Source organism: Crassostrea angulata, chromosome 6 (assembly GCF_025612915.1).
Source record: "Crassostrea angulata isolate pt1a10 chromosome 6, ASM2561291v2, whole genome shotgun sequence".
Lineage (NCBI taxonomy): Eukaryota > Metazoa > Mollusca > Bivalvia > Ostreida > Ostreidae > Magallana > Magallana angulata.
Window position 1 is genome coordinate 12,112,501 of NC_069116.1, and position 22,833 is coordinate 12,135,333.

The 22,833-nt window shown below is 35.4% G+C and overlaps 1 protein-coding gene across 16 annotated transcripts in view; it reads right to left on the reverse strand.

Annotated features, from left to right (window-relative positions):
- LOC128188099 (calcium-transporting ATPase sarcoplasmic/endoplasmic reticulum type-like) overlaps positions 1 to 19,667 on the reverse strand; it is a 28,333-nt gene extending 8,666 nt beyond the window's left edge. For 8 of the 16 annotated variants that reach the window (XR_008244126.1, XR_008244125.1, XM_052858918.1 and 5 more), the window contains exons 1-20: positions 19,278 to 19,661; positions 19,021 to 19,038; positions 18,258 to 18,340; positions 16,463 to 16,567; positions 13,990 to 14,128; positions 13,312 to 13,392; positions 12,948 to 13,033; positions 12,494 to 12,560; positions 4,839 to 4,927; positions 4,376 to 4,459; positions 3,892 to 3,985; positions 2,914 to 3,044; positions 2,536 to 2,624; positions 2,238 to 2,340; positions 1,530 to 1,784; positions 1,228 to 1,345; positions 1,026 to 1,126; positions 799 to 921; positions 413 to 625; positions 1 to 116 (exon numbers count right to left, since the gene is read on the reverse strand). The exon at positions 1 to 116 is cut by the window's left edge and continues 105 nt beyond it. Coding sequence is in view for 14 of the 16 variants with exons in the window: in XM_052858918.1 (XP_052714878.1) it covers positions 1 to 116; positions 413 to 625; positions 799 to 921; positions 1,026 to 1,126; positions 1,228 to 1,345; positions 1,530 to 1,784; positions 2,238 to 2,340; positions 2,536 to 2,624; positions 2,914 to 3,044; positions 3,892 to 3,985; positions 4,376 to 4,459; positions 4,839 to 4,927; positions 12,494 to 12,560; positions 12,948 to 13,033; positions 13,312 to 13,392; positions 13,990 to 14,128; positions 16,463 to 16,567; positions 18,258 to 18,340; positions 19,021 to 19,038; positions 19,278 to 19,395 (2,213 nt within the window). In the remaining 2 variants the exon portion in view is untranslated. Of the gene's footprint in view, positions 117 to 412; positions 626 to 798; positions 922 to 1,025; positions 1,127 to 1,227; positions 1,346 to 1,529; positions 1,785 to 2,237; positions 2,341 to 2,535; positions 2,625 to 2,913; positions 3,045 to 3,891; positions 3,986 to 4,375; positions 4,460 to 4,838; positions 4,928 to 12,493; positions 12,561 to 12,947; positions 13,034 to 13,311; positions 13,393 to 13,989; positions 14,129 to 16,462; positions 16,568 to 18,257; positions 18,341 to 19,020; positions 19,039 to 19,277 lie in introns of all 16 variants that reach the window. The other 8 variants (XM_052858919.1, XM_052858928.1, XM_052858929.1 and 5 more) reach the window with 5 other exon arrangements.
- Between the last annotated feature and the right edge of the window lie 3,166 nt (positions 19,668 to 22,833).

Here is a 22,833-nt window from a genome sequence, read left to right on the forward strand (position 1 = left end):
TTGTCGTCGGCCAGCACCATCTCTGATGCTGACTTGGCCACAGCAGTTCCTGATCCCATAGCAATACCGATCTCAGCCTTCTTCAGGGCAGGGGCATCATTCACACCATCACCTGTCTGTTTATATAAACAAATACTACTTCAAGCTTTATTATTTTGAAATTCATGGGATCAAAAAAATCTTCTGAGATTTCTAAAGATTCAAAATTTACATTATCAAATTACAGTTTTTGGGTCGGGACTTTTAACTCATTCAAATATATCTGTGAAGTTTGAGACATCATATTTCAAAGGTATAAGAAAAAAAAATAACAACTGGATGCTGAAAATTGAGTAGAACCCTAGCCTGTCGCCAACCATTTGTTTAACTCTAAAGAAAAAGTAAAGACTTTTATTTGGAAATTGAAACAAACCATAGCCGAGACTTCTCCTTCAGCCTGTAAATGTTCCACGATCTTGCTCTTGTGTGTTGGCTCTACTCTGGCAAACAGCCTCGCTCTCATGACTGCTGCTCTCTGTTCCTCTGAAGACAAGTCATCAAACTCACGCCCAGTGTAGGACAGTCCCTCGGTAGATTCATTTTCTCCGAAAACTCCAATCCTCCTGCAGATAGCCTCAGCAGTTGCCTGAAAATATAGCTAACCTTATTAACTCTGTTATTTATATTTCAATAAAATCATAACCTTTCTCCAAATATTCATCAATTTATGTTGTTGACTTATCTCAACAAAATGAATTGATCATGATTTTACAAATATTGTCTTTGATTCGGTAAAATAAAATTGACACTTCAGCTGACCTTGTTGTCTCCAGTGATGACGATGACTCGGATACCAGCATCTCTGCATTCCTTGATGGAGGACATCACTTCTTTACGGGGTGGATCCAACATTCCAACAACTCCAACAAAAGTCATGTTTGTCTAAAAAGAAAACAGCCACTATCACTCTGGAATTCATGTAAATTTGTAAACATAATACAGAAGAGATAGTTCATGCATTGAATTGAATTCATCCTCATACTTACCTCATACTGAATGAATTTTCTGGAGTCTTCCAAGTCCATATCCTCTCTCCTTGGTGGGTTATCAATGGTGGCCAAAGCAAGACACCTGAGTGTGTCCCGACCTGCAGATAAAGAAAACCAATTAGACATCAATAAGATCATGTATATTTAGATTAAATCATAGGTTGGAGAGTTAACAAGGTTTGCACCACCAGTGGCTTACCAGTTCCATAAGACTTAACGTGTTTCATGATTTCGTTCTTGATGGCAGGTGACATTGGTATTTTGCTTCCTTGAACACGGGCATGGGTACATCTGTCCAAAAGACCTTCAGGGGCACCCTTTTTGTAAAGAAAACAGATGTATATAAAAAATAATGTTAATGATTAAGAATATTGTGCAGTGCTTAAAATGTAAGAGAAACAGATATAAAGTGATATATAAGACAACTATTACTTTCTCTCTTGCCTTGGATTTTACACAACACAACTCTGTTCTCCTTACACTGTACATGTATATATTTACCTTGCAGAACATCTTGGCCCCTCCAGTTTTGGAGGGTTTGTTGGGGGAGCAGTACACACTCATGGATTTCCTGTCACGGGAGAACTCTAGAGTGAACTCTTTCTTCCACATCTGCTGAATGACATGGGCAGCGGCTGTTCCTTTCTCACGCTTGCTCAGGTTGCTTTTGTCGGTGTTGTAATAGTTCATCTTCTCGGCCAGAACAACAAGGGCAGTCTCAGTGGCTTCTCCTACCTTCTCATATATGTCCTTTGTCTACAACAGAGGTTAACAAATTATTAGGTAATGCATTTTGATATATGAATTTAATGCAAGTCATCAGCCTCATAGGGTTAGAGCTCATTCTTTTAGTTTCTGTAGTGCTGAGCCAATGAGAGTCAATGACTTTCCTTGAATGGGTCATCAGCACACCCAGGCATTAGCTAGTACCCACTTGGATAGACTATTAAGGGTCTTGTCAAAGGACACAACATATTAAGTAAAATACCAATGGTGGGATTTGAACATGCAACCCTCTAAATAACTTTAACCACCAAGTCTCCCGCTCTTCACGCCAGCTCCTTCAATCATAAAGCATCTGAACATACTTGTACCTTTACTCTTTCATGACTCTGCAGATTATTTAATGAATTTACGAATATGTAATTTGTGATACTGATCGCTGGTAAATAGAGCTGAAAAGAGCAATGCCTGTGCAGAAAACCTCACCTCATTATAGTCCACACTGGAGTCATTACACATGATACAGATAGTAGCCAGTTCCTCAAGTCCAGGGTATTCAGAGGCTTTCACCTTCTTGCTGCCAACATACCTAAAGAACAAAATATCACATATTAAATAGATTAAATATTTAATTGATTTCAAGTTCAAAAGTAAGACATTTAAGACTTGTTATTAATGTTTTATATTACTTCTTATTGACAAGATGCACATTGCAGCCTAGTACTTTATTATTTTATATTCTGGATTTACAGAGATACATGTATAGTTATATGGGCACACTCACAGATCTCCATCGGGGGAGTATGTGGAACCAGTGATTTCAAACTGGTCAGTCTTGATGTCATTTCCCTCAATCTTGTTGAACAAAAACATCTACAACAGAAACTTTTACTAAATATCGGGTATTAAAAAACAATGTACAAATTTTGGTTTTTAAAATCACAGTTATTTTTTTTAAGAAAATGACAATTGATGTCATGAAATATTTATTGATATGAGTTAATAATTGCACTAAAGCTTTATCATCTTGTTTATCCTCCACACAACACAGTAATCAGTTGTCTGTCTTGATGTTTTCTGGTTTATTATTTCTGCCATACCCCAAACAAACATCTGGTTTAAAGTTCTGGTTAATGTTATCTGGTTCAATATTTCAGCTTACCCTGCACACAGACATCTGGTTTGTAGTCAGGGTTCCGGTTTTGTCTGAACAGATGACAGAGGTACATCCAAGGGTTTCCACAGATGGAAGACTTCTCACAATAGCATTCTTTTTGGCCATTCTTCGGGTTCCTAAACACAATTCATACACATTTTAGTTATCAATATTAATCTAGTTCATGTACATCAACAAGATCTTTTACATTACATTACATGAATATATGACGGTCCATGATTCTACAAATAATTTATGTATAACAACAGATTTTTTATTGAAATATCAAGCTTGGCTAGAGCCCTATATAAGTTCATCTAAAACCCATGTAACAAATGTATCTTTTTACTGCCTTTGCAATTATAGCATCAGAGATATAAATCTATAACAATTTTATGTTCATTAAAATCATAGCAAGCCAAGTCAACTTGGTACAAGAACTGACATAACAGTGATCAGGGAAGATAACTCTTGTACTGTCAGGCCCCGCCGTCACCAACTTTCCTCAAGTCATTACTCAGCCTCAAGTCTGAGTTTTTACCCCAAATTCATGCACTGTTCCTTTTAGGTTTTGAGTTGAGGACTGAGCTGAGGGATTTAAAAATTTTGGTGACAGCGGGGCCTGGGCATGGAATATACTGCAAACCAGCTATTATTAGCAACAACTTTATTTCGTGATTTACCAGAGATAAAGTAGTTTGCGCAACTAATTTTTGCGACCAAGCCTTATCCACATGTTTTTTTATTACTTCTATATGGCAAATACTGATCCACAGCAAGAAATATTTACGACAAAGAGGCTCTCACAAACCTCGCAAAAATTTCTCGCATGCGAATAAAAGTTACAGTACATTTGGATAACCAATAATTTTCTTAAAAATCAGTTAAAGATAAAATAAAAGGAATAATGAGAGGGATGTGTGATGTGTTTGTTTTGTTCTGTGTGACTTGCATACATGTGACATCAGGATTAAGGTGCTTTACCGAGAGCAAGACACGTAGTGATGACAGCAGGCAGACCCTCTGGAATAGCTGCTACAGCCAAAGCCACCGCAATCTTGAAGTAGTAGATAGCTCCCTACAAATAGCCAACATCAAAAGGTATCATCAGGCAGGCACATGAGGGCCCAAATTAATACATTTAGTTATTTGATTCAAAGAAAATATGTTTCTTCTATGAGCCTTAGATACATCGATCATTTTATTGCTCCCCAAAAGATACATAGCTGCTTTGCTTTTACACTATTTAGTTACTGATAATGCTGTTATTTTTATCTTTATGTTACAGATTTCTTCTATCAAGTCCTTCTTTCAAGACTGTTTCAGTGCTTGTATAACATATGGTCTCTTTAAAACGAATGGATAGAATTGACATGTTTGCATATTCTGAGAGAAACAATACAGCTTGAAGCTGCATCAAATGTTGAAACAGTTTTTATAGAATTCAAATTAAATAAGGAAATCTCACCTTGATCCATGATCCTCCGTGGGCGGGGTCGTTAAAATGCCCAATGTTAATGGCCCACACAGCTACACAAATAACTGTAATCACCTGTAAAGAGGAGCAATTTAAACAGATTGGAAATCTATGTAGATACAAATAGATCATTTGTTACATAAGTCAAATGAATTCAAGACAGAACAAATTAGATCATATGGAATCAATTCTATGACGTATTACCCCAAAAAACATCTGTCAGTTTATTTACACAACAAAAACCTGTCAGTTTATATGGGAGATGAATCCAATTTCTGTTCTGAAATGGTTACATGTGTAAAACCTTAAGCTAATTTTGGTTAAATTTAGATCTTGGAGCCCCACTGCTGCAATCAATGTAAAACACACAGAAACAATCTGCTATCAAAGCCCTGCTGTATTGAGCCACCAGAGCCCCTTGTTACTAGTACAGCAGCAGCAAAACAAGACTTGCCTTAGAAAGTTGCTGACTGAATTCATCCAATTTCTGCTGAAGAGGCGTCTTCTCCGTCTCTGTATCCATCATCTCATCCCGGATCTTTCCTGTAAACAACAACCAATCCTCATTAATTAAATGAATGTTTTAATTACACAATTCATAACTGACCACAAAGGTCAGATCAACCATTCCTTCCTTTCTATTTTATTTTATACACTGAAGAGTGGTCATATCTCATGAGTGTTAAACTAGACAAAGACATTGATTGCTTTTTACTCTTTTATTGAACTTTTTATCTACATTATTGCAGTTGAGACAATACAATCCTAGTTTTCTGTAGGATTTTTTATAGAGACATTTCCAAAGTCTCTAATTTGAGCCTGATTATCAAGTATGCTATCTATAATGTAATTGTCTGCTTGGGGACAATGAACATCCTGCCTTTATATGCAGCTTAAAATGCATCAAAGACCTTCAGGTGTGATTTAAATCTTGATTTATCCAATACACACAGTAGATATTGCTCTCTTGGATTCTTTTGCTAATGGTGATATAATCAATAACCACGGTTAGCCTTTACTATAAAAGACTTCAGAAACTTGATCCTAGCTCTAATCAACAAGAAACAGGTTAGGATTTGCCTGCAAGTTGGGTCTTCATACATAAGAAATCTATTTGTACCACACTTGAGTCATGTATGGCTGTTCACAAAATCTACGATTTATAGGGCCCTTCAAACATGGATCTATTAATATTAACTTTTCATGTTTTACACAAAGGTAAATAGAGAGATTGGGGCGACTGGCTGCAATAGTACAAACACTGGACGCCCACTCTCTGTAAACAGCTGGCTCAGGTATATATACCACAGAGACTTATAAATATTCCCATTTATTTCAAATGAGTGACCGCCAAGTTTTGGTTGATTGTACGAATTCTCTCAGATTTACAGTTTGCATTGATTTTATGAACAACAAAGAGCATCTAGTAGTCTCTGGGATTGCTAAATGTCAGGCTCATGACCGAGGGAAACGGCCAGGAAGCTTGCACTATATAAAGCACAGTAAATACATGACAAGACTACTGATAATGGCTGTCGGACTTGTTAATCTGCTTAATGAGCATATACTAACAAAGCTGGGCTAGCACAAAGAGAAGACCAACATGATCTACAAATCTTCTAGCTTCCATCATCTTGTTGCTGTGCTGCTATTTTCTGCCACTTATAACAACACTTCTTTGTTATCATCATGTCTATGTAAACCACACAGTAAAAGTACTCTCTGTGGTTGTGCTACGGATGTTTTTTTTTCTTGGTAGCATCATACATCCCAGTTGTTATTTATGAACAGAAATAATGAGAGGAAAAAAAGATGTTTTCTTGCTAATTTACAAAAAGTCAATGTTGGTTGTTGTTGTTACAGGTTGATGATGTTTATGTAAGCTATTTGTGACATTCTCTGCAGTATAAGTACAGTACTTTTTAATCATAAGAGGTTTGTGCTGTAAAGTAGATGATGGATGATTATGTAAGACTTAGTACAAAAACATCATCACATTAACATAAAATGTCTTTGTACAGCAGTGGTGAAACCCTTCCACATGAATTGCCCGATACCTACACATTTGAAATCTCTTGAGTTTGTTTATGCACATGCCAGGGGCACAAATTGCCTGAAGCTTTGTGGGGAATGTTTCCAAGAGATGGAGGATGTGCTACTGTGATGTAATTGTTGCAGACCCTGATGATGTAAATTAAAACCAAATGCCTATGCTATCTCTAGCTTTTTTAGAATCTTGCTTCCAGAAGAGAAAGAGAAAACATTTTCATTGTATTGTCATCAATTACCCCAACAAGACAAACAAGACCGCTGTACCAAGCCCGAGAGGAGAACAAGGATTTCACAAAGGCATCAAACCAGCTACCACTTTGAACACGACACTCTTCAAATGCTTACATCATAGCAGAAGGCGGAGGACAGTAATAAAATATGCCCAATTACACAAGCAGTTCTAAAATTAACTAATGGATACATGTGCCAGCATTCTGCTTCAAATACATCAGACTTCTGAGCAATAAATTGTGTAAAATTCACAAGTTCAACATTTTCTTAGATAATTATTACCATATAACAAGTTCCTGCACAGCTGATGAACTTTCCGAAATTTTTTTAAACATTTTTTTTTCATCATAAATAATCATTTTTATGCAATATATCAAAACTTTTGATCTTGACATGCCAGTATAATTAAAGCTGATCTGATCTCGGAATTTATATTCTCTGAACATATATAGTGAGGAGCACCCCAGGTAGGGGATTTTATGGAGCATCTGTGGAGTGTGCTGGGATTCTGTGAGGCAATCTCTGGTAGGCTACGAACTGATGGATAGACTCAAATTATACAGAGATTGTATCATACCTAGGCTGTGCAATTTCATCTCATTTATTTCATTACCAACACTATTCTTGGGATGATGTAAACCTCAAAGAATCACTGCTCTGCTCAAACACTATGAAATGAATCTTGGAGATTAATGATATGGAGGCAGGCGCTTGATAGCTGATCAAAAATAAGTTTAGAGGTCAATGTAGCTGTGTTCTTTTCATTTTGTGGAAGTATGCGTAATGCATGCATATACAAATAACTTTTTTAAAAACTTAGATTGGTATTGAAGAAACGCCTATTTATATCTCTCCAGAGGTTTTAAACCAATTTAAACAAATCTGATAAACCCCACAAAAAACTTTGATAAAAGAAGCCCTCCAAATAATAAGGATGGAGAATTGTTCTTATTGGAAATCTAATTTTCTTTATGCAAATTTTCCTGAAGAAACGTCACCCTCTCCCCCTCTCCAAGGAGATGGGCTTCCTGTGCAGAACAAACACCCAGACTGTCAAACTGCACAGCAGTCTACTCCGGAAATATCAAACGTCAGAAATGGACAGCAACTGTAGTCTCTAGAGCTCTTTCTGAGACAGGTCAGAGCTATAGAACAATTGATTATCTTGGATAACGAACTAGGTTTGAGCAAAGTTATCCATGTGCAAACAGTAATTTTCATTAATTTTAAACTTTGCAACAAATAAAACCCTATCCTACATATCTCAAGATAACCAAACCAGAAAGCACAATTTACTTTAAAAACAAAAATCAAATCCCTAGTCATTCAAGTATCTTTACAGAGGATGTAAATCCTGCTCCACTCTGCTTCCTGTCGGCTTCCTGGCGGACACTGGAAACAGACGGAGATCAGTCACTGAGCACAGAGCCATCTTTTACAACAAGTGTCATATCCCTGTCAGCTAGAATGGAACAAATGTGCTCTTTTCTCCTCCTTTGTTTTGCAGTCTCTTTTCGCACACTTCATCTCTCTCACAAAATAACAAAGTGAGATTAATTTGTTGGTGTCATCCAGGATTACAGGCCTCGATGTTGATGATGGAGCACAGATTATTGTGTTCACACCTTTTTATAATGAATTTCTATCATCAGCACCATGCTACTCTTACATGTGCTAATGAAAAATTGAGAAATAAAAACCATGTGTACGTTAATGTGTCTGTTAACACCAGCTGTAAAACACTCACTTTATCTCAGTGATTTCTTGAGACATTAACATCCCTCACTTGCTTTATAAGCCACACACTACAAATAGGTAACATATAACCTCTAAAGTTTTAATCAATAAATATTTCTCTAGATATCAGAGCAGTTTAAAAGTGTTTCTTTCTTATCTGTAACCCATATTGATCTTCCTTTTATATTAAATCGATTTTGTTGTTGAAAAATCTGCATAACATTTGCAATGCCAGTTCCAAGTAGAGGTAATGGACAACTGACTGAATATCAGTCTGTCTGGAGAGCTATATCCTATTGTGCCCCCCTCTCTTACCCCTATGTCAGAATAGGCTACCTCTATGAAGATTCATGTGAGAGTCATCAAAGCTCTGATTGTGTATAAACAGGAAATAATGATTCCCCCTACATACACACTGAGACCCCTGCCTGCCTCCAACCTCTCAGCACCGCCATCAATCTGTCTTATAAACCCTTATCTCAGCCCCATCACTAACAATACGATACCTGATAACGCCACCTCTCACAGGCTAAAAGATCAAAAAACGCATAAAAAAACATTTCACAATTTTGTGATGTCATAAATGTCCTTGGATTTTTTACCCCCTCCAAATATTTCCTACAGATGAGGCAGATTACTTCATCTTGCACATGACCTTTAGTGTCCTCTAATGAATCATGGAGTTCTAACAAAAGAATCAAGAACTTCATGCAGTGATCTTCTTATATACATTAATCTATATGCATGCAAAGTTTCTGCAGGTAATCAATAAATGAAACATTAGGATCTTTTACTCAAAAAAAAAAATGAATTGGTGCTAGTCTTTGTTGGTTTCCCTGCTTTCTATAAAAAGAAAGGCATTTGTAGGCATGCCAACTCTGGTTCTGCTCTAGGAAATCTACCAAAATGCCAACTATCCGACAATTGCAGCCTCATCAGCATCCTTCTCATTAAATGATGTCTTACAAATTTTCCTTACACCTAACCTATCAGAACATTTATCGCATTCTGCAAACCTCTTTACCTGCTTTATACAAATAATTAAGGCACCTGTTCACTAAAAAAATGTTTTTACTTTAACAAACCAAAGACATTTGTTCATTGACCTCAGATGCAAAATAATCGAGATAATTGAGATAAAACAAAGTCATTAATAACGGCAACTAATGACCTAACTTTCATAGTTAAAGCATTCTGATCTATCAAAACTGTATCATAAAATGGAAACTCTGTTCATCAAATCTTTTTATTTTTATCAACCAAGGTTACTTTCTGGTGCTTCAGAATGCAATATATCTGTTGGAAATATTTTGCCTGTCAGAGAACTAACAAAGCTCAAAATCCATTCTGAAGCTGTAACTAAGAGTGGAGCCTAATGTGGCTGTTGTGCCAAAAGATTATAGACTTGACGTAATGGTTCTATTTGCATTATCTTACATGTTAATATCAAGGAATTGAAAATAAGAAGCAAATGAAAACTGAATTACGCTAGACATTTAATAAGAGGCAAATATTATGGATGTGACGTTTACACTGTATCGTTTCCATATGTTGCCTGATATTTCCAAGGGCTGTGACAGTCAGGAGGCATGCTTTATGTATAAATATACACCTTGCTGCAGAAAAAAATAATCAGTTCTGATAAAGAGTCTCCATCGTTTGGTAGCCCACAGAGATAAACGCACAATCCTGCGCCCTTCCATTGACCTTCCGAACGTTGCACAAAAACATATGTTCCTCAGTAACCTCACACTGCACCCTCATTGAAAATATGCAAATCAAGCAGAACTGTACTGGCAGTTCAATACATCTAATTAAAACAAATAATCGGAGAGCAAATGCATCTGGTCACCAAATATAGACAAGAAAATGAATGACGCAGGTTCAGAACCAGGGAATGATATGTATAAGTATTCCTAGGCATTTCTGTCTATACAATCAACCTCTCCTCCATTTATATTGCCATCGAAGCCATTCTTTCTGACTAGCATCTATATCTACGAGTCTAAAAACTATTCCACAACTGGAAAGGTGACAAATAGATAGAGCTTGTTCTAGATAAACAGGATGTAATTGAGTTAATGACATCTATTGCTCAAGGAAGACTTCAGCAGTTTTGACAGGGCTATTCATTTTCATCCCATCAACGTCTTGAAGCTGTGTGACATATTAAGGCAGTTTCAGATCAATATGCTCAAACACAGAGATCCAAACTACTTCTTCCTAGAAAATACCACCTTTAATATGATAAATCTGTCAACTAGCTGGCCTTACTTCTGTCAATAAGCTTGTTTTTGACATATAAATTAAGATTCTCAAATCGATAAAAAAATTCTCTTCTTCATTATTTCAAAAACACATCCTTTTACGTGGAAATTAATGCTTAATCAAATATTGGATGATAAGGAAAATCATTTCCGAGCAGATATTGATAAAATGCCTAGGTTACACAGTAACAATACTAACAGCAATTGTGAAGGGACAAAGGAAAAAAATATCAATTAAACAAACTGGAGACTAATGAAATCAAACTAATTAACCATAGAAAAATTTAACAATGTACGTGTATACAACATACCACTTGTAAACTTCATTGAATTTAGATATAGGAATCAAACTGGAAAAAATTTCTGAAATTCAACAAATACATTGCAATTATAGACTACACTGGAATCCCTCTAACATTTAAGTCTGGGTATCGAAATTTTCTGATTAAACTCAGTATGTCTTATTATATTGTTCACATGTGGTACATCTTCCCAGTGAAAATTCATAAACATTTACTGCTGGGTTTACAAACTTGGTACAAATTTATAAAAATTCTTCATAAATATAGAATGATGTTTGTACATTCTGTGAACTTATTAAACAAGACAAACCAAAGAGAGCAAGTCCTTCCAACCATAACTAAACCTGCTGTTCTGTGCAATGGCTCATTATCAGCAAGTTACGAAGCTGTCACAACTTCATTAAAATCCTCAGCATTCCTAAGACACGATTAGAGGGGATTACAACACTTTAAAATAGTTTCATCTTCAAGTGTGGTAAAACATCAATATTCATTAATATAGTTTCTAAATCTGATCATCCCAAGAGAAAATGTTTGGTCCATTAGGTACAATGTTCTAAGCAAAGCAACCAATTATAAATGTATCTGATGGATTAAAAAAACCCAGTATCATTGCTCTTGAGAACTAATTCAGTTCTAGATGCATACCATTGCAATGCAATGAATGTAAAAGAGAAGAATTTCACTGAAAAACAAATATTTGACCTTCAACCCTGGAATGGCCAGGGTCAAAGACCCCCAACTTTGACATGATGAGATTAGACATGGGAATGGATAAGACAAATATTGCTATTTCTCCTACAGTATGAAATATCTACCAGTTCAATTCTCCAAAGATGCATTAAAGATGGTCAAGATAGTCTATGACAAACTTTAAACCCTTGGGCAAAAAAACCTTTAAATCTACAAACCCTTTAAAAATTCAGCGGTTTACAGCTCTCTATACTATCTTTTCAATGATTTATGATGGCAAACAGAAATTCATTAAAACCCATCAGTGATAAAACTAGGAAATATTTATTACAGGTAGCATTCCCCATCAATTTCACTCCAAAATTGGTCAGATTTTACAAGTCTCTCAAGAGCATATTAATTTCAAAGCGAACTGAAATTCATATCACAATTTACCATGTCAGACTCACAAAATCTTCCCACTTATTTTTATCCTAAAATAACATATCATTAAAGTTCTAAGGATAAGGATCTTTGTGGGCATAGTCGAAATAATTTCAGAATTTGGTGAGCAACAATCAGTGGGGTTCAATACTTTTTCTGACACCACCAACAGTTTTAATACGCTTGCAGACAGACAACATCTATACCTTGACACCACCCAATCAGCTCTCTGCACTCTTGTCATGATGAGCCTGTTGTTCCAGCCCTTCTGCATTTATGCAGTAAATTAAATGACCCTGTCGACACTTGCAAAAACTTTGATTATAGAAAAGAATTTTGCACCAAGCTTTTCTTTTGTGCAGCAAATCATGCACTTTTGAGTCATCCTAGTTAAGAAAACTCACCGATTTCTGTGTTCAGTCCGGTTCCAATTACAATACCCCTGCATTTTCCTGCCGATATATTTGTTCCCTGTGAAAATAAGAACAAAAAATCAAACTAACAAAACTTATTATTTTATTCATCTTGATTTTTAAAATGAAACTTGCAGAATGAAATCATGTACAAACTCATGTACCACTTCTATTCAGCTAGTTTAAAGAATACTTCTATTCTGCTAGTTTAAAGAATATCTGATGTATTATTTTTATAGGAATCGGAGTAATGTACCAGATACTGCAAGTATCTGATGTTTGTTAGTATCTGATGTTTGTTATCAAGGTCTTTTATGAGTTATTATCTGTGTAAGCAGTGAGCGGATTTAGATGCTGCCATTGTTGATTGTATGTACAGCTTTCTTGTGTATATCTGTTCTGTTCTGCACCGGGAGACAGAAGTTTGTCTGACGTCAGTACTTACAGAGAAGAGAATATTCTTCTTGTCCTGGTTTACCGCTCTCACATCAGGAATTGGGTCAGTATGTTTGATTACACTAACACTTTCACCTAAAATGGACAGAAAGACAGACTAGTAATTAATATCATGTGTGTAAAAATATCTCAAGGAAATTAACTTCCTCAAAAACATGTTTTCATCAACAAGATTTGTCATGCTATGTTCATTTGCATCCTAAAGTAAATCTCCTACATGCGACTGTCCTGTCTTCATGAAATCCAGAGTATATTCTGATTAAATGTAGACATCTATCAGCCTGTAGTATAGAACCTCATTAGCTACACTCAAACTCATTAAGACACAAAACATGAAATAAATTGTCAATTACCAGTTAAAATAGATTGATCTACTCGGAGTGTGGTGGAATGGATGGTGGAAATCCTTATGTCTGCTGGAACTTTATCTCCAACTGAAAATACACAAACAATTATTAGCATCAGTTAAAAGCTTCTTAGCACACTTCAAAGATAAAGAAGGAGTTACATTGCTGCTCTCCACATCAGAAGCTGTTAGCTTGTAACTTATGATCACTTTCTACATTTTACTATGCCTTGGAGGAGACAAACTTTAATTGATCTATTTTCTCGGCTTGCCGGGTTTATTTGAACATAAAATGAATGCTCTGAGTTAGACACAGACTTAACTCTTACTACTGGAAAAGCCCAATAATTTATGAGACTATAGATCTTAAATGTTTACAGCCATTAAGAATTTTGTTTATCTGGCATTTCTCATCACAATCAAAAAGAATGGAAAATAAGGATTTGCTGCTGAAAGTCATTTCACATTTGCAAATGCTCCATTTGTATTAAATATTCATAACGAAAACACCTTGTAAATAGTTGATTCATACTAAAAGTTTTTTATAAGAGAGATGCTCATACTTCAATCTGGATCATCCAATCTACTATAGTTGACAGACAGTACTGGGGATATTAAATCATCATATTACACCTCTGCCTAGTACTTTCGTCTTCTGATATCTGAGTATTCATATTGATCTCACCTGAGATTTCACAGATATCTCCAGGTACCAGATTCACTGCCTTGATTCTTTGAACTCCTCTTCCACTCTTTCTGATCACCTTGGCAATCTCGGGTTCATATTCCTTCAGGGCCTCAATAGCACTCTCAGCATTTCTCTCCTAAAACATCAAAAGACCAAGGCATTCAGCATAATGTACAGGTTCCCCTGTCCCCACATACATTAGACAAGTATGAATAACGATCAATACAATCAGAACTAAAATCACAATGAAGGGCAACTGAATTAATTTGAAGAGGAATATGCAAAATAAACCATTACCCTTGTTAAGTTCTATATATTGCTGTGGTAAATCATAATTCTTTTATCAAAGAGCATGGAAAAGTTTGTCATTTTTTGGAAGAGTATCCTAATAAGGTATACTGTGACAAAATATTTCTTTCAGATATCATGTTTTTGTAAAATGAATAACCTAACCATGTCTTTCTGTGACAAAATATCTCTTTCAAATAGCATGTTTGTCAACAATATAAAAGGCATTTAAAATGCTACTTAATCCAGAATATAAAACCTCAATATCCTTGATGTTTATAATGTGACTTAATAGACCTTATAACCACTTTAAAGTGGCATGGGTACTTAATCATCTAATAAACTGGATCAAATCTACTACTATAAAATGAATAACTAAAAAAATTAACTTGAACAAGCTTCCAAAATGTGAAAACATGAGTAAGAGCATCATCAAATTATTGGAAGCTAAAATCAATGTGGAATGTTTACAAGTTAACAGCATAATAATGAGAAAGAAAGTCTGGCTAATTTTCTGTTCTTTGTGTTGCATTCTAGTCAAGGTAGATTGGTGTGAAGCCGTTAAACCCAAGTCTTTACACAGGTGAACAGCCAAGCCATGTGGTCTGACGTCAGTATCTACTGAAGACATCAGATACACAAACTATGGAGTGCAAAGCATATAAATAACTCCCAGATTTATATGCTTTATCTTTCCCTTTAAGACCTGAACTCAGAGAACTGATGATCAAGACCCAGTCATAAAAAACGGACATCTCGCTGAAACCACCCACATAATTTCAGAAATTGCAATTGATATTTATAGCAGTTCAACTTGTTCACTTCTATCACCAGGTTATCAGTTTATGCAGCAATAAATGATGGGCCCAGTTGGTTTTTATATAAATGTGATTTGCTTATGCTCACATAAAAAAAATTCTGCTTTTTTATGCAATGCGTGCAACTATATTTTTTTACTCTTTTGTTTAAAATCAACTGCACATATCATTGAATCAGAAAAAAAATCACAAATTTAAAGATGATTATCTTTGAATTTCTAGACAAAAATCAAATTAATTTATTGACCAATTAGGGGCCCTCAAGGGGCAACAGGATGATTGTACAATCATGTAAATAAATAAATATGGCCTGTTTCAATATGTATATATATCTTGCTGTGTAGTACAATTGTACTTGAAAGCTGTACAGCAGTAGATGGATAATATAACAAGTACCTATCCTCACTGACAGAAGGTGTTAGTGTAGTATTGATGGGAGGCTGAGATTGGCTGCCAACCTACTTCTGTATTACATGGAGCTGTTAATTGTGTTCTACATGAACTGCAGGAGAAATGCCCAGTAATGACCACAGAATGGAACTCACACTGTCTGTCAATTATTCTATCAGCTTGTTGTAAAAGGTACACACTAAAATGACCTTGTCCCCGAATTTTATGCTTCATATTTTTTCATTTGCCTGTCCTACAGCTGTATTCAGTGAAAGTTACAGGTGAGAGTACTACATTTAGAAACCAATCTCTTTAGTTGTTGTGTACTATACAGTCTCTGCAACATTTTTTCACAACTGATTTTGCTGAGTTGAGTCACCACCATTCAGTGAAGGTTACACTGTGACAGTACTGCATTTAGAAACCAAATTTCTTTAGTTTCTGTGTACTATATAGTCTCTGCATCGTTTTGCCTCAGACCTGATTTACCTAGTTGAGCCACCATCCCTATGAACAGATAATGTGACCTTTATTTCCTGCAGCATGTTGGTGAGCCCATCCATCATGGCTCAGATGTAGCAGCATGAGAGGCTGGGTAAATCACCTGTTGTTCATTAGCAGCAATAATACTCCCCACACTCTACTATACCTCCTGACTACTGACTAGTCTAGCTACTGATCAATTCAAAACAAACAAGGAAGATCTATATTCCTTAAAAATCTCTAAATTTCTTAATCAGATGCATTTTATGCCATTTCTTAATTTATTCACGCATTTTCTCCGCACACAGTTTCTGAGGTGTGCAGATCACTAGGACATACAACCGCTGGCATGATGACTTTTCAGACTAACACTGAACTTTACATAACTTGTAACATGTTAGTGTTTGACATTAGGACTTGTTTCCTACACAATGGTTACAGAGATAGGGGACATTAAGTGCTGTTCTACAGAGGTTGATGTAATCTCTCACCTGCCAGACTCCTACAACTGCATTACATATAAGAATTGTCAAGATTACAAAGGGCTCCACAAAGGCCGTTACTTGGTCTTCACTTTCTTCAAACCAGGCTAAAACCTAAAAATAAAACAAGAACAAAAAGATATTTATTACTGCAAGATATGATATACCGACATAAAAACATGAAATTGAGAATATCAAAACAAGACACAGTAGGATTTCATGGCAAAACCCTCTTAGATTTGAACATTTATTGCCTCTTTTGATACTTAGATTTATTTTCTAAAACATTAAATTACCATACCTATGATATGCATTCATGAAAACGGGTAAACTTTATCAGAGATATTGAAATATTATCGACGGTATGATACATTTTTACGTAATAGAAATGTTTGCAGGTTTGCCATCAGCATGTGGTACATGTATATTGCAGTGAATTGAAATTAAATCAACAATGGTTTTGCCTGTGCCTGACAAGTCAAAACAGCTGATGCCAAGAATCCAATTGCTCTTCTAAGGAGAGCCGACTGATGGAAGCAAATGAATTCAATGCCAACCACAATTATCTCTGTTTGCTGACTATTGTTTGTATTCCCAGATAAATCTATGGCAATTTGTTGTTTTATGTATCTTCATCTTTAAAAGAATTGATATTGTTATGCTTAAAAGCTATTAATATAAAGGCTATATAAAAGTCTCTGAAGGGCACACTGGGTGTTTTTATCTGTGTAGGGAGTCAAGAGAGCTTTAATAAAATGAAGTACTGAAAATAGAACAAGGTGTGAAGATCATAGTTTTAGACACAATGAGTCTTGTTAGGTCACAATTCTATATCACTGTTCCTATTGATGAATCTAATTTTAGCCAAGGTTTGGGGAAGAGACCACATATCCTTTACAATATTAGTTGAAAGAAAGTATCTTATTCTTAATACAGGGTCCCACAAATAAAGAACAAAGCTGAATATGTATGCATGAAAACAATAAATCAGTGTATAGATTTTCAATATTTCCAGATGTCAAGAGATAAAAGATTTTGTGTACGTAGAGATGCTATCTACAATATACAAAGTCTGTGGTATTTCTCCTTTCCACGGCATCACGCCTAGCCTTCTCTTCTTATGCTTCACCTTGACTACGATGTAAAGGACATTCACTCGATTCGCTGCTGATGCACATTCAAGGTGAGAACAAAACATAACTTTCTCCAGAAAACCCCACAGAGCAAATCTGTTTTGCAAAGTTGTGCAAGAAAGCAGAAACCGATGTTTGCTGTTTCAACAGTGGAGCAATGAGGGCATTCTCAGCATTCTGAGGGCTAAAAAAGGGAACCCCTAGTAGATTAGCAAACCTTTTTATAATTTCAGACCTGTTTTCATTTACTATAACAAATCAATTATAGTTCCAAGCAAAAGAAAAATACTGGTATCCATCTTCCAATCAGAACCTGAGAACTTATTTTGCATAAAGCCTCTCTATAACCATTCATCTAGTTCCAATGGTAATCCATTGAAGAACATTAATTTTTGGGTTGGTATCTAGTACGAGATGCGAAGAACAATGTTTTACAATTTCTTGATTATTTCTTTGCAAAAATGAACCAATTATACTTCACAGAAAAACAGAGCTCTTCTAAATAGAGTAAGAGTGGAATGGAGATTGTATGGAAAAATGTTTGAGAAGATAGGAGAATCAGCTACTGTGGTATTGATGGCACTTCTGGTGCCCATCTCTCTGTCTTATCATGAATAAGATATATGAATAGAATGTCAAGATATAAATAAATTCAACATATACAAACTTACAAAGGAAATAATAGCAGCCAGGAGAAGAATTTTGACCAGCAGATCATCAAACTGTTCCAATATCAGCTCCCATAAAGGTTTACCTGTGGTATCAAAAGGTGAAGATATTTAAACACATAAATCAAATATCGTGATAACCTACATTAATTTTCAATATAAATCGAAAATATTTTAAGGGCTAGAAAAAAGGTATAAGACTTTTCAAATGTGAGTCTTAATACCTTTTATTCAAATTACATCTCAATGAAGGAGTTCATTTCTGATGATTGTAAATAATCCCTAAGATACTTTAGTAATTAATTTTAATTTTGTTAAAAGATGTATTGGACTATCCTAACATATCTTTGTTCCCTGTTTTTGCACGTAATACGTGAAGCTCCTGTCAATGGTTCAGTGTTTAGATCTAAGTACACTCTTTTGTGTACACATAAAGTTTATCAACTCTGATATTATCTAAAGTCAACATGCACAATTGTACAAGTTGCTTCAATGGATCTTAGTGGTTCTAATTATTGGTTCATTAAATGGACAAGGAAGTTTCGCATTGTGGTCAAAAATATCTGTAAAACAGTCCATTAGATGTCTGCCATTTAATTTAATTTGCTGCATCTTAAAATAATAAAATAAAGAAAACTTGAACTTTAAATTTACTGTGATTCACATGTTCATCTAAACAACCAATAAGAGAATTATTATTGAAATGTCAAAAAAAGCAATGATGTGAATATAATGAGAAAGAATAAATTATATGAAGTTTACTCACCCTCCTCTGCCGGTAAAGCTGGAAATGAAAAAAATTAACATAAATCAGCGGTCAGAGTTAGATTAATCATATACAACGTTTCTCATAATGCAGAATCTGTTTATTTAACAAATTTTCTTGGCTTAATCATTAAAGGCATTAAACAGTCAATTCCCACTGCGTAATATTTACATGTGTCATATTATTCATATTTTGTAGCCTATCACAAAGCAACACGTTGTTTAAACACACGGATCTCAAAAATTAACTTTTCTCACCATTTGGTCCATATTTTTCAAGTCCTTTCTTGACTTGTTCATCAGTTAATCCGCTTTCCTCATCAACCTTAAACTGTTCTAACACTTCTTCAACTGTCCTCGTGTGTGCATCTTCCATGGTGTCACCCGAGTGAGAAATCTATTATCCACGAAACACTGATCACGACAGTAACATTCGCTATCCGACCTGATTAAAGCATCCAGTTCATCTATTACTTATTATTATGGACCCTTTAAAATGTTTAACGAAATTCAAGCTAGAAATAGTTGATTTCCAGCTTGAGTTTCTCAGATGTTGGGGGAAACCTCTGCACTGCAACACGACAAGTCGTACCGTGTTAGGTAAAAGGACGATACTACTTCCGGCCAGGGCAAAATGGTGTGCCACGTTATAAATAATTGAATAAATCTAAAACAGTTGTGCTCTAGAGTTCAAAATCAATTAATGCATGTGGAATTGTGTGATATGTTTTAATCAATGAAGTGTTTTTAAAAGAATTTCAAATTTATCTGAGTTCAGAATGGAATGTTCCATCGTAAAGAAAGTAAGCAGATTAATATGTGTAGTCTTTTGATTGGCTGGAATAAAAAGAAACGAAGCGTAAGCAGAGGGTATTGCACGCTGGTGCTATTTTTATCCGGAATAACAATATATTGTGTGGTGGTAGTGTTGTAATTTTACTTGCACGTTTCGTCATGAGGAAACTGAAGACATTAAATAGAATAAAATTAAATATTTACATTTCCCAGTGTCTTTGCCTGTGATAAAACTACGTATCGATTTTGTACAATAAAACCCATAACTTCAAATGAAGCCAAATTAATTGAGGCGCCAACGCGTGGTTTGCTTATTTATATTTAAATATTTAATTGTATGATGGTTTAAAATTATATAAATACATGCAAAAGGGAATCATTTTTTGACTATTAAATCATATTATATGATAATTTCGGTCGGGGCGTGATCAAATCTATCAAGAATCCTATATCGGGCTTTAGTGGATTTGATCACGCCCCTACCGAAATTATCACCTCATAATACTCCGCAAAGAATGATTCCTTACTCTTTAATAAGATACATGCCACATTTTAAATAAGTAAATTTTATTTATTCTAAAAACAAAACAAAACACCAAAAAATGGATATAACAATTTTGATTTCATTCGATGGTTCATCGACAAGCCGACATACCATATGTAAGTTAAAAACCTCACCTGACATCAGGCCAGCATGGTATTCCGGTTGTCTCCGTTTTCATCATGTTAATTGTGCGTTTCGTGGTTTTTTTTTATTTGACGGAATACGTTAGAAATGTCCGGGATCGACCGACGATTTGGACAGAATCGACACTTGAAATTTCGAACACCATCGGATTTTGATACCCAAATAAAACCAGACGTTATGCCGTTTCATAGCCCTATAATGGAGAAGTTGCGAAGAATTATAATCTAAACACTGACAGACGTGTAACGAATAAAGATGAACAACTAAACGTTTTCGTTAGTTGCCCGACGTCTTTGTCGCCGCCGTTAGAGGTTTAGAGAATAGTACTCTATGGAAGCGTTAAAAACGGATAAAAATCGAACGGAGATCAGTGTTTGGGTAAATAACAATTATTAATTAAAATGAATGCACAACGTATGAGAAACTAAACATCGATTAATATATATCATGGCCATGCACCGGCGATTTGTTTGCCGGTCACGTCGTTAATATTGCCAGTCCGGTTTATCCTTTTGACGGCCTGTAGCTGTCCGTTTATGACTCGGGTTCAACGGACACCAACGGGACGTTGAGGGAAGCAGACTGTCCAAGAATAAGGGGTTCCATAAAAATGCAAGCAAATGCAGATCTCAAGTTCTTGAATAGGACATTTTTGTCCAATGTTATCCGTTCAATCTTTTGAGCATGCTCAACACATTCTCATGGATATATAGAACTGACCTCAGAAGACCCGGGCCGATCGGACATTGAACGTATTTGTCGGAGAGAAAAAAAAGAACCAAAAAGAAAGAAAAAAAAAGAATGCAAACGCAGATGAGTGGATTAAATTAATTACCTTTTGTTAAACGTCTAATTTAAACATATTTTATTGGTAACAGACAATGCCTATGAGTTTACTCTCCAAAATACAGTCAAATAGTGGTGTTATATAAGTAATAAGGAATCATTCTTTGAGTATTATGAGGTGATAATTTTGGTTGGGGCATGATCAAATCCAATAAAGCCCGAATGGCTCTATGATAGATTTGATCACGTCCCGACCGAAATTTTCACCTCATAATATTCAAAGAATGATTCCTTATTACTTATATTTATATAACATTAAGCCATCGTACGATTAAATATTTAAATTTAAGTAAGCAAACCCCGCTGGCGCCTCACTTTGGTCTCATTTGTATTATGGGTTATATAGTACAAAATCGATTCGTAGTGTTATCACAGGCAAAGACTATTATTACTTATTAGGTTAGTTACTGACTCACTACGGAAATATATTGGGTTGATCAATCTCATAGATGGCGAGGCGAAGCCGAGCCGTCTATGAGATTGATCAACCCAATATATTTCCGTAGTGAGTCAGTAACTAACCTAATAAGTGTTTTGTTTTCCCGAGGACTATCAAGCGACATATTTATTCACAAATACGTAAAGCTATGTATACTGGTATACAAGATGCCTAACATCTCGTCCAATTTAACTCATTTAAACTCTTCAAAATTTTCAATCTCACCTTTCAAATATTCTTTAAAAATCCTTGCTTCACCCATGTTTACTTACAATGTTTTGTTGCTATTCAGTTTTAAATGTTTTCTCCCTTTCCTCTGCTGAGATTTGAGCAAATTTCGACGCTGCCATTTTGTTCTGCTCCAGACAAAACAATGTGACGTCAATATTCAAAGGGCAACTACTCTAATTTTAAAGAATTTCAAAGGGCAACTACTCCAAATACTTTAAGAACTTACGGCATGCGGTTTATGTATTAAATACTATGAAATGTCGAAATGAGTAAGCGAAGCGTCGACCAATGACGGCCATATTGCCTAATATTATTTCTCACAGAACAAATATAGAGATATATGAGGCAATCACGTGCTACGTTTAAACCAATGAAAATGTGACATTTCAGTCCAAGGGAAAACAAAAAATAATGTTGGACGTCCATCAGCGTTATCCGGAGCGGGTACGCCTTTAGCTAGTAGGTGATGTCTACCGTTAGAAACACGTTACGTCATTTTCTTTATCGTTGTATTTGTGAGGTGAGGTCCGTTAATTGACCGTTAACACAAAGTTTTGATGACTTCCTTCAATGGGCAACCAGCTAATTACAAACTGTTACCTTTTTTATCCGTTAAATATATCCGTTAAACATATCCGTTAGCGGTATCCGGTGGGGTGCGATTTGGACTGTAAAACAAAAACGTTCACATACGCGGCTTGTTAATTAAAAAGAATAAAACATGCATATTGATAGCGCAGGTATTCATTGTAACATTCAAGAATGCAATAAAAAGAATCAAATTTGTGTTATCAAAATTTAATGCCTGAACCACC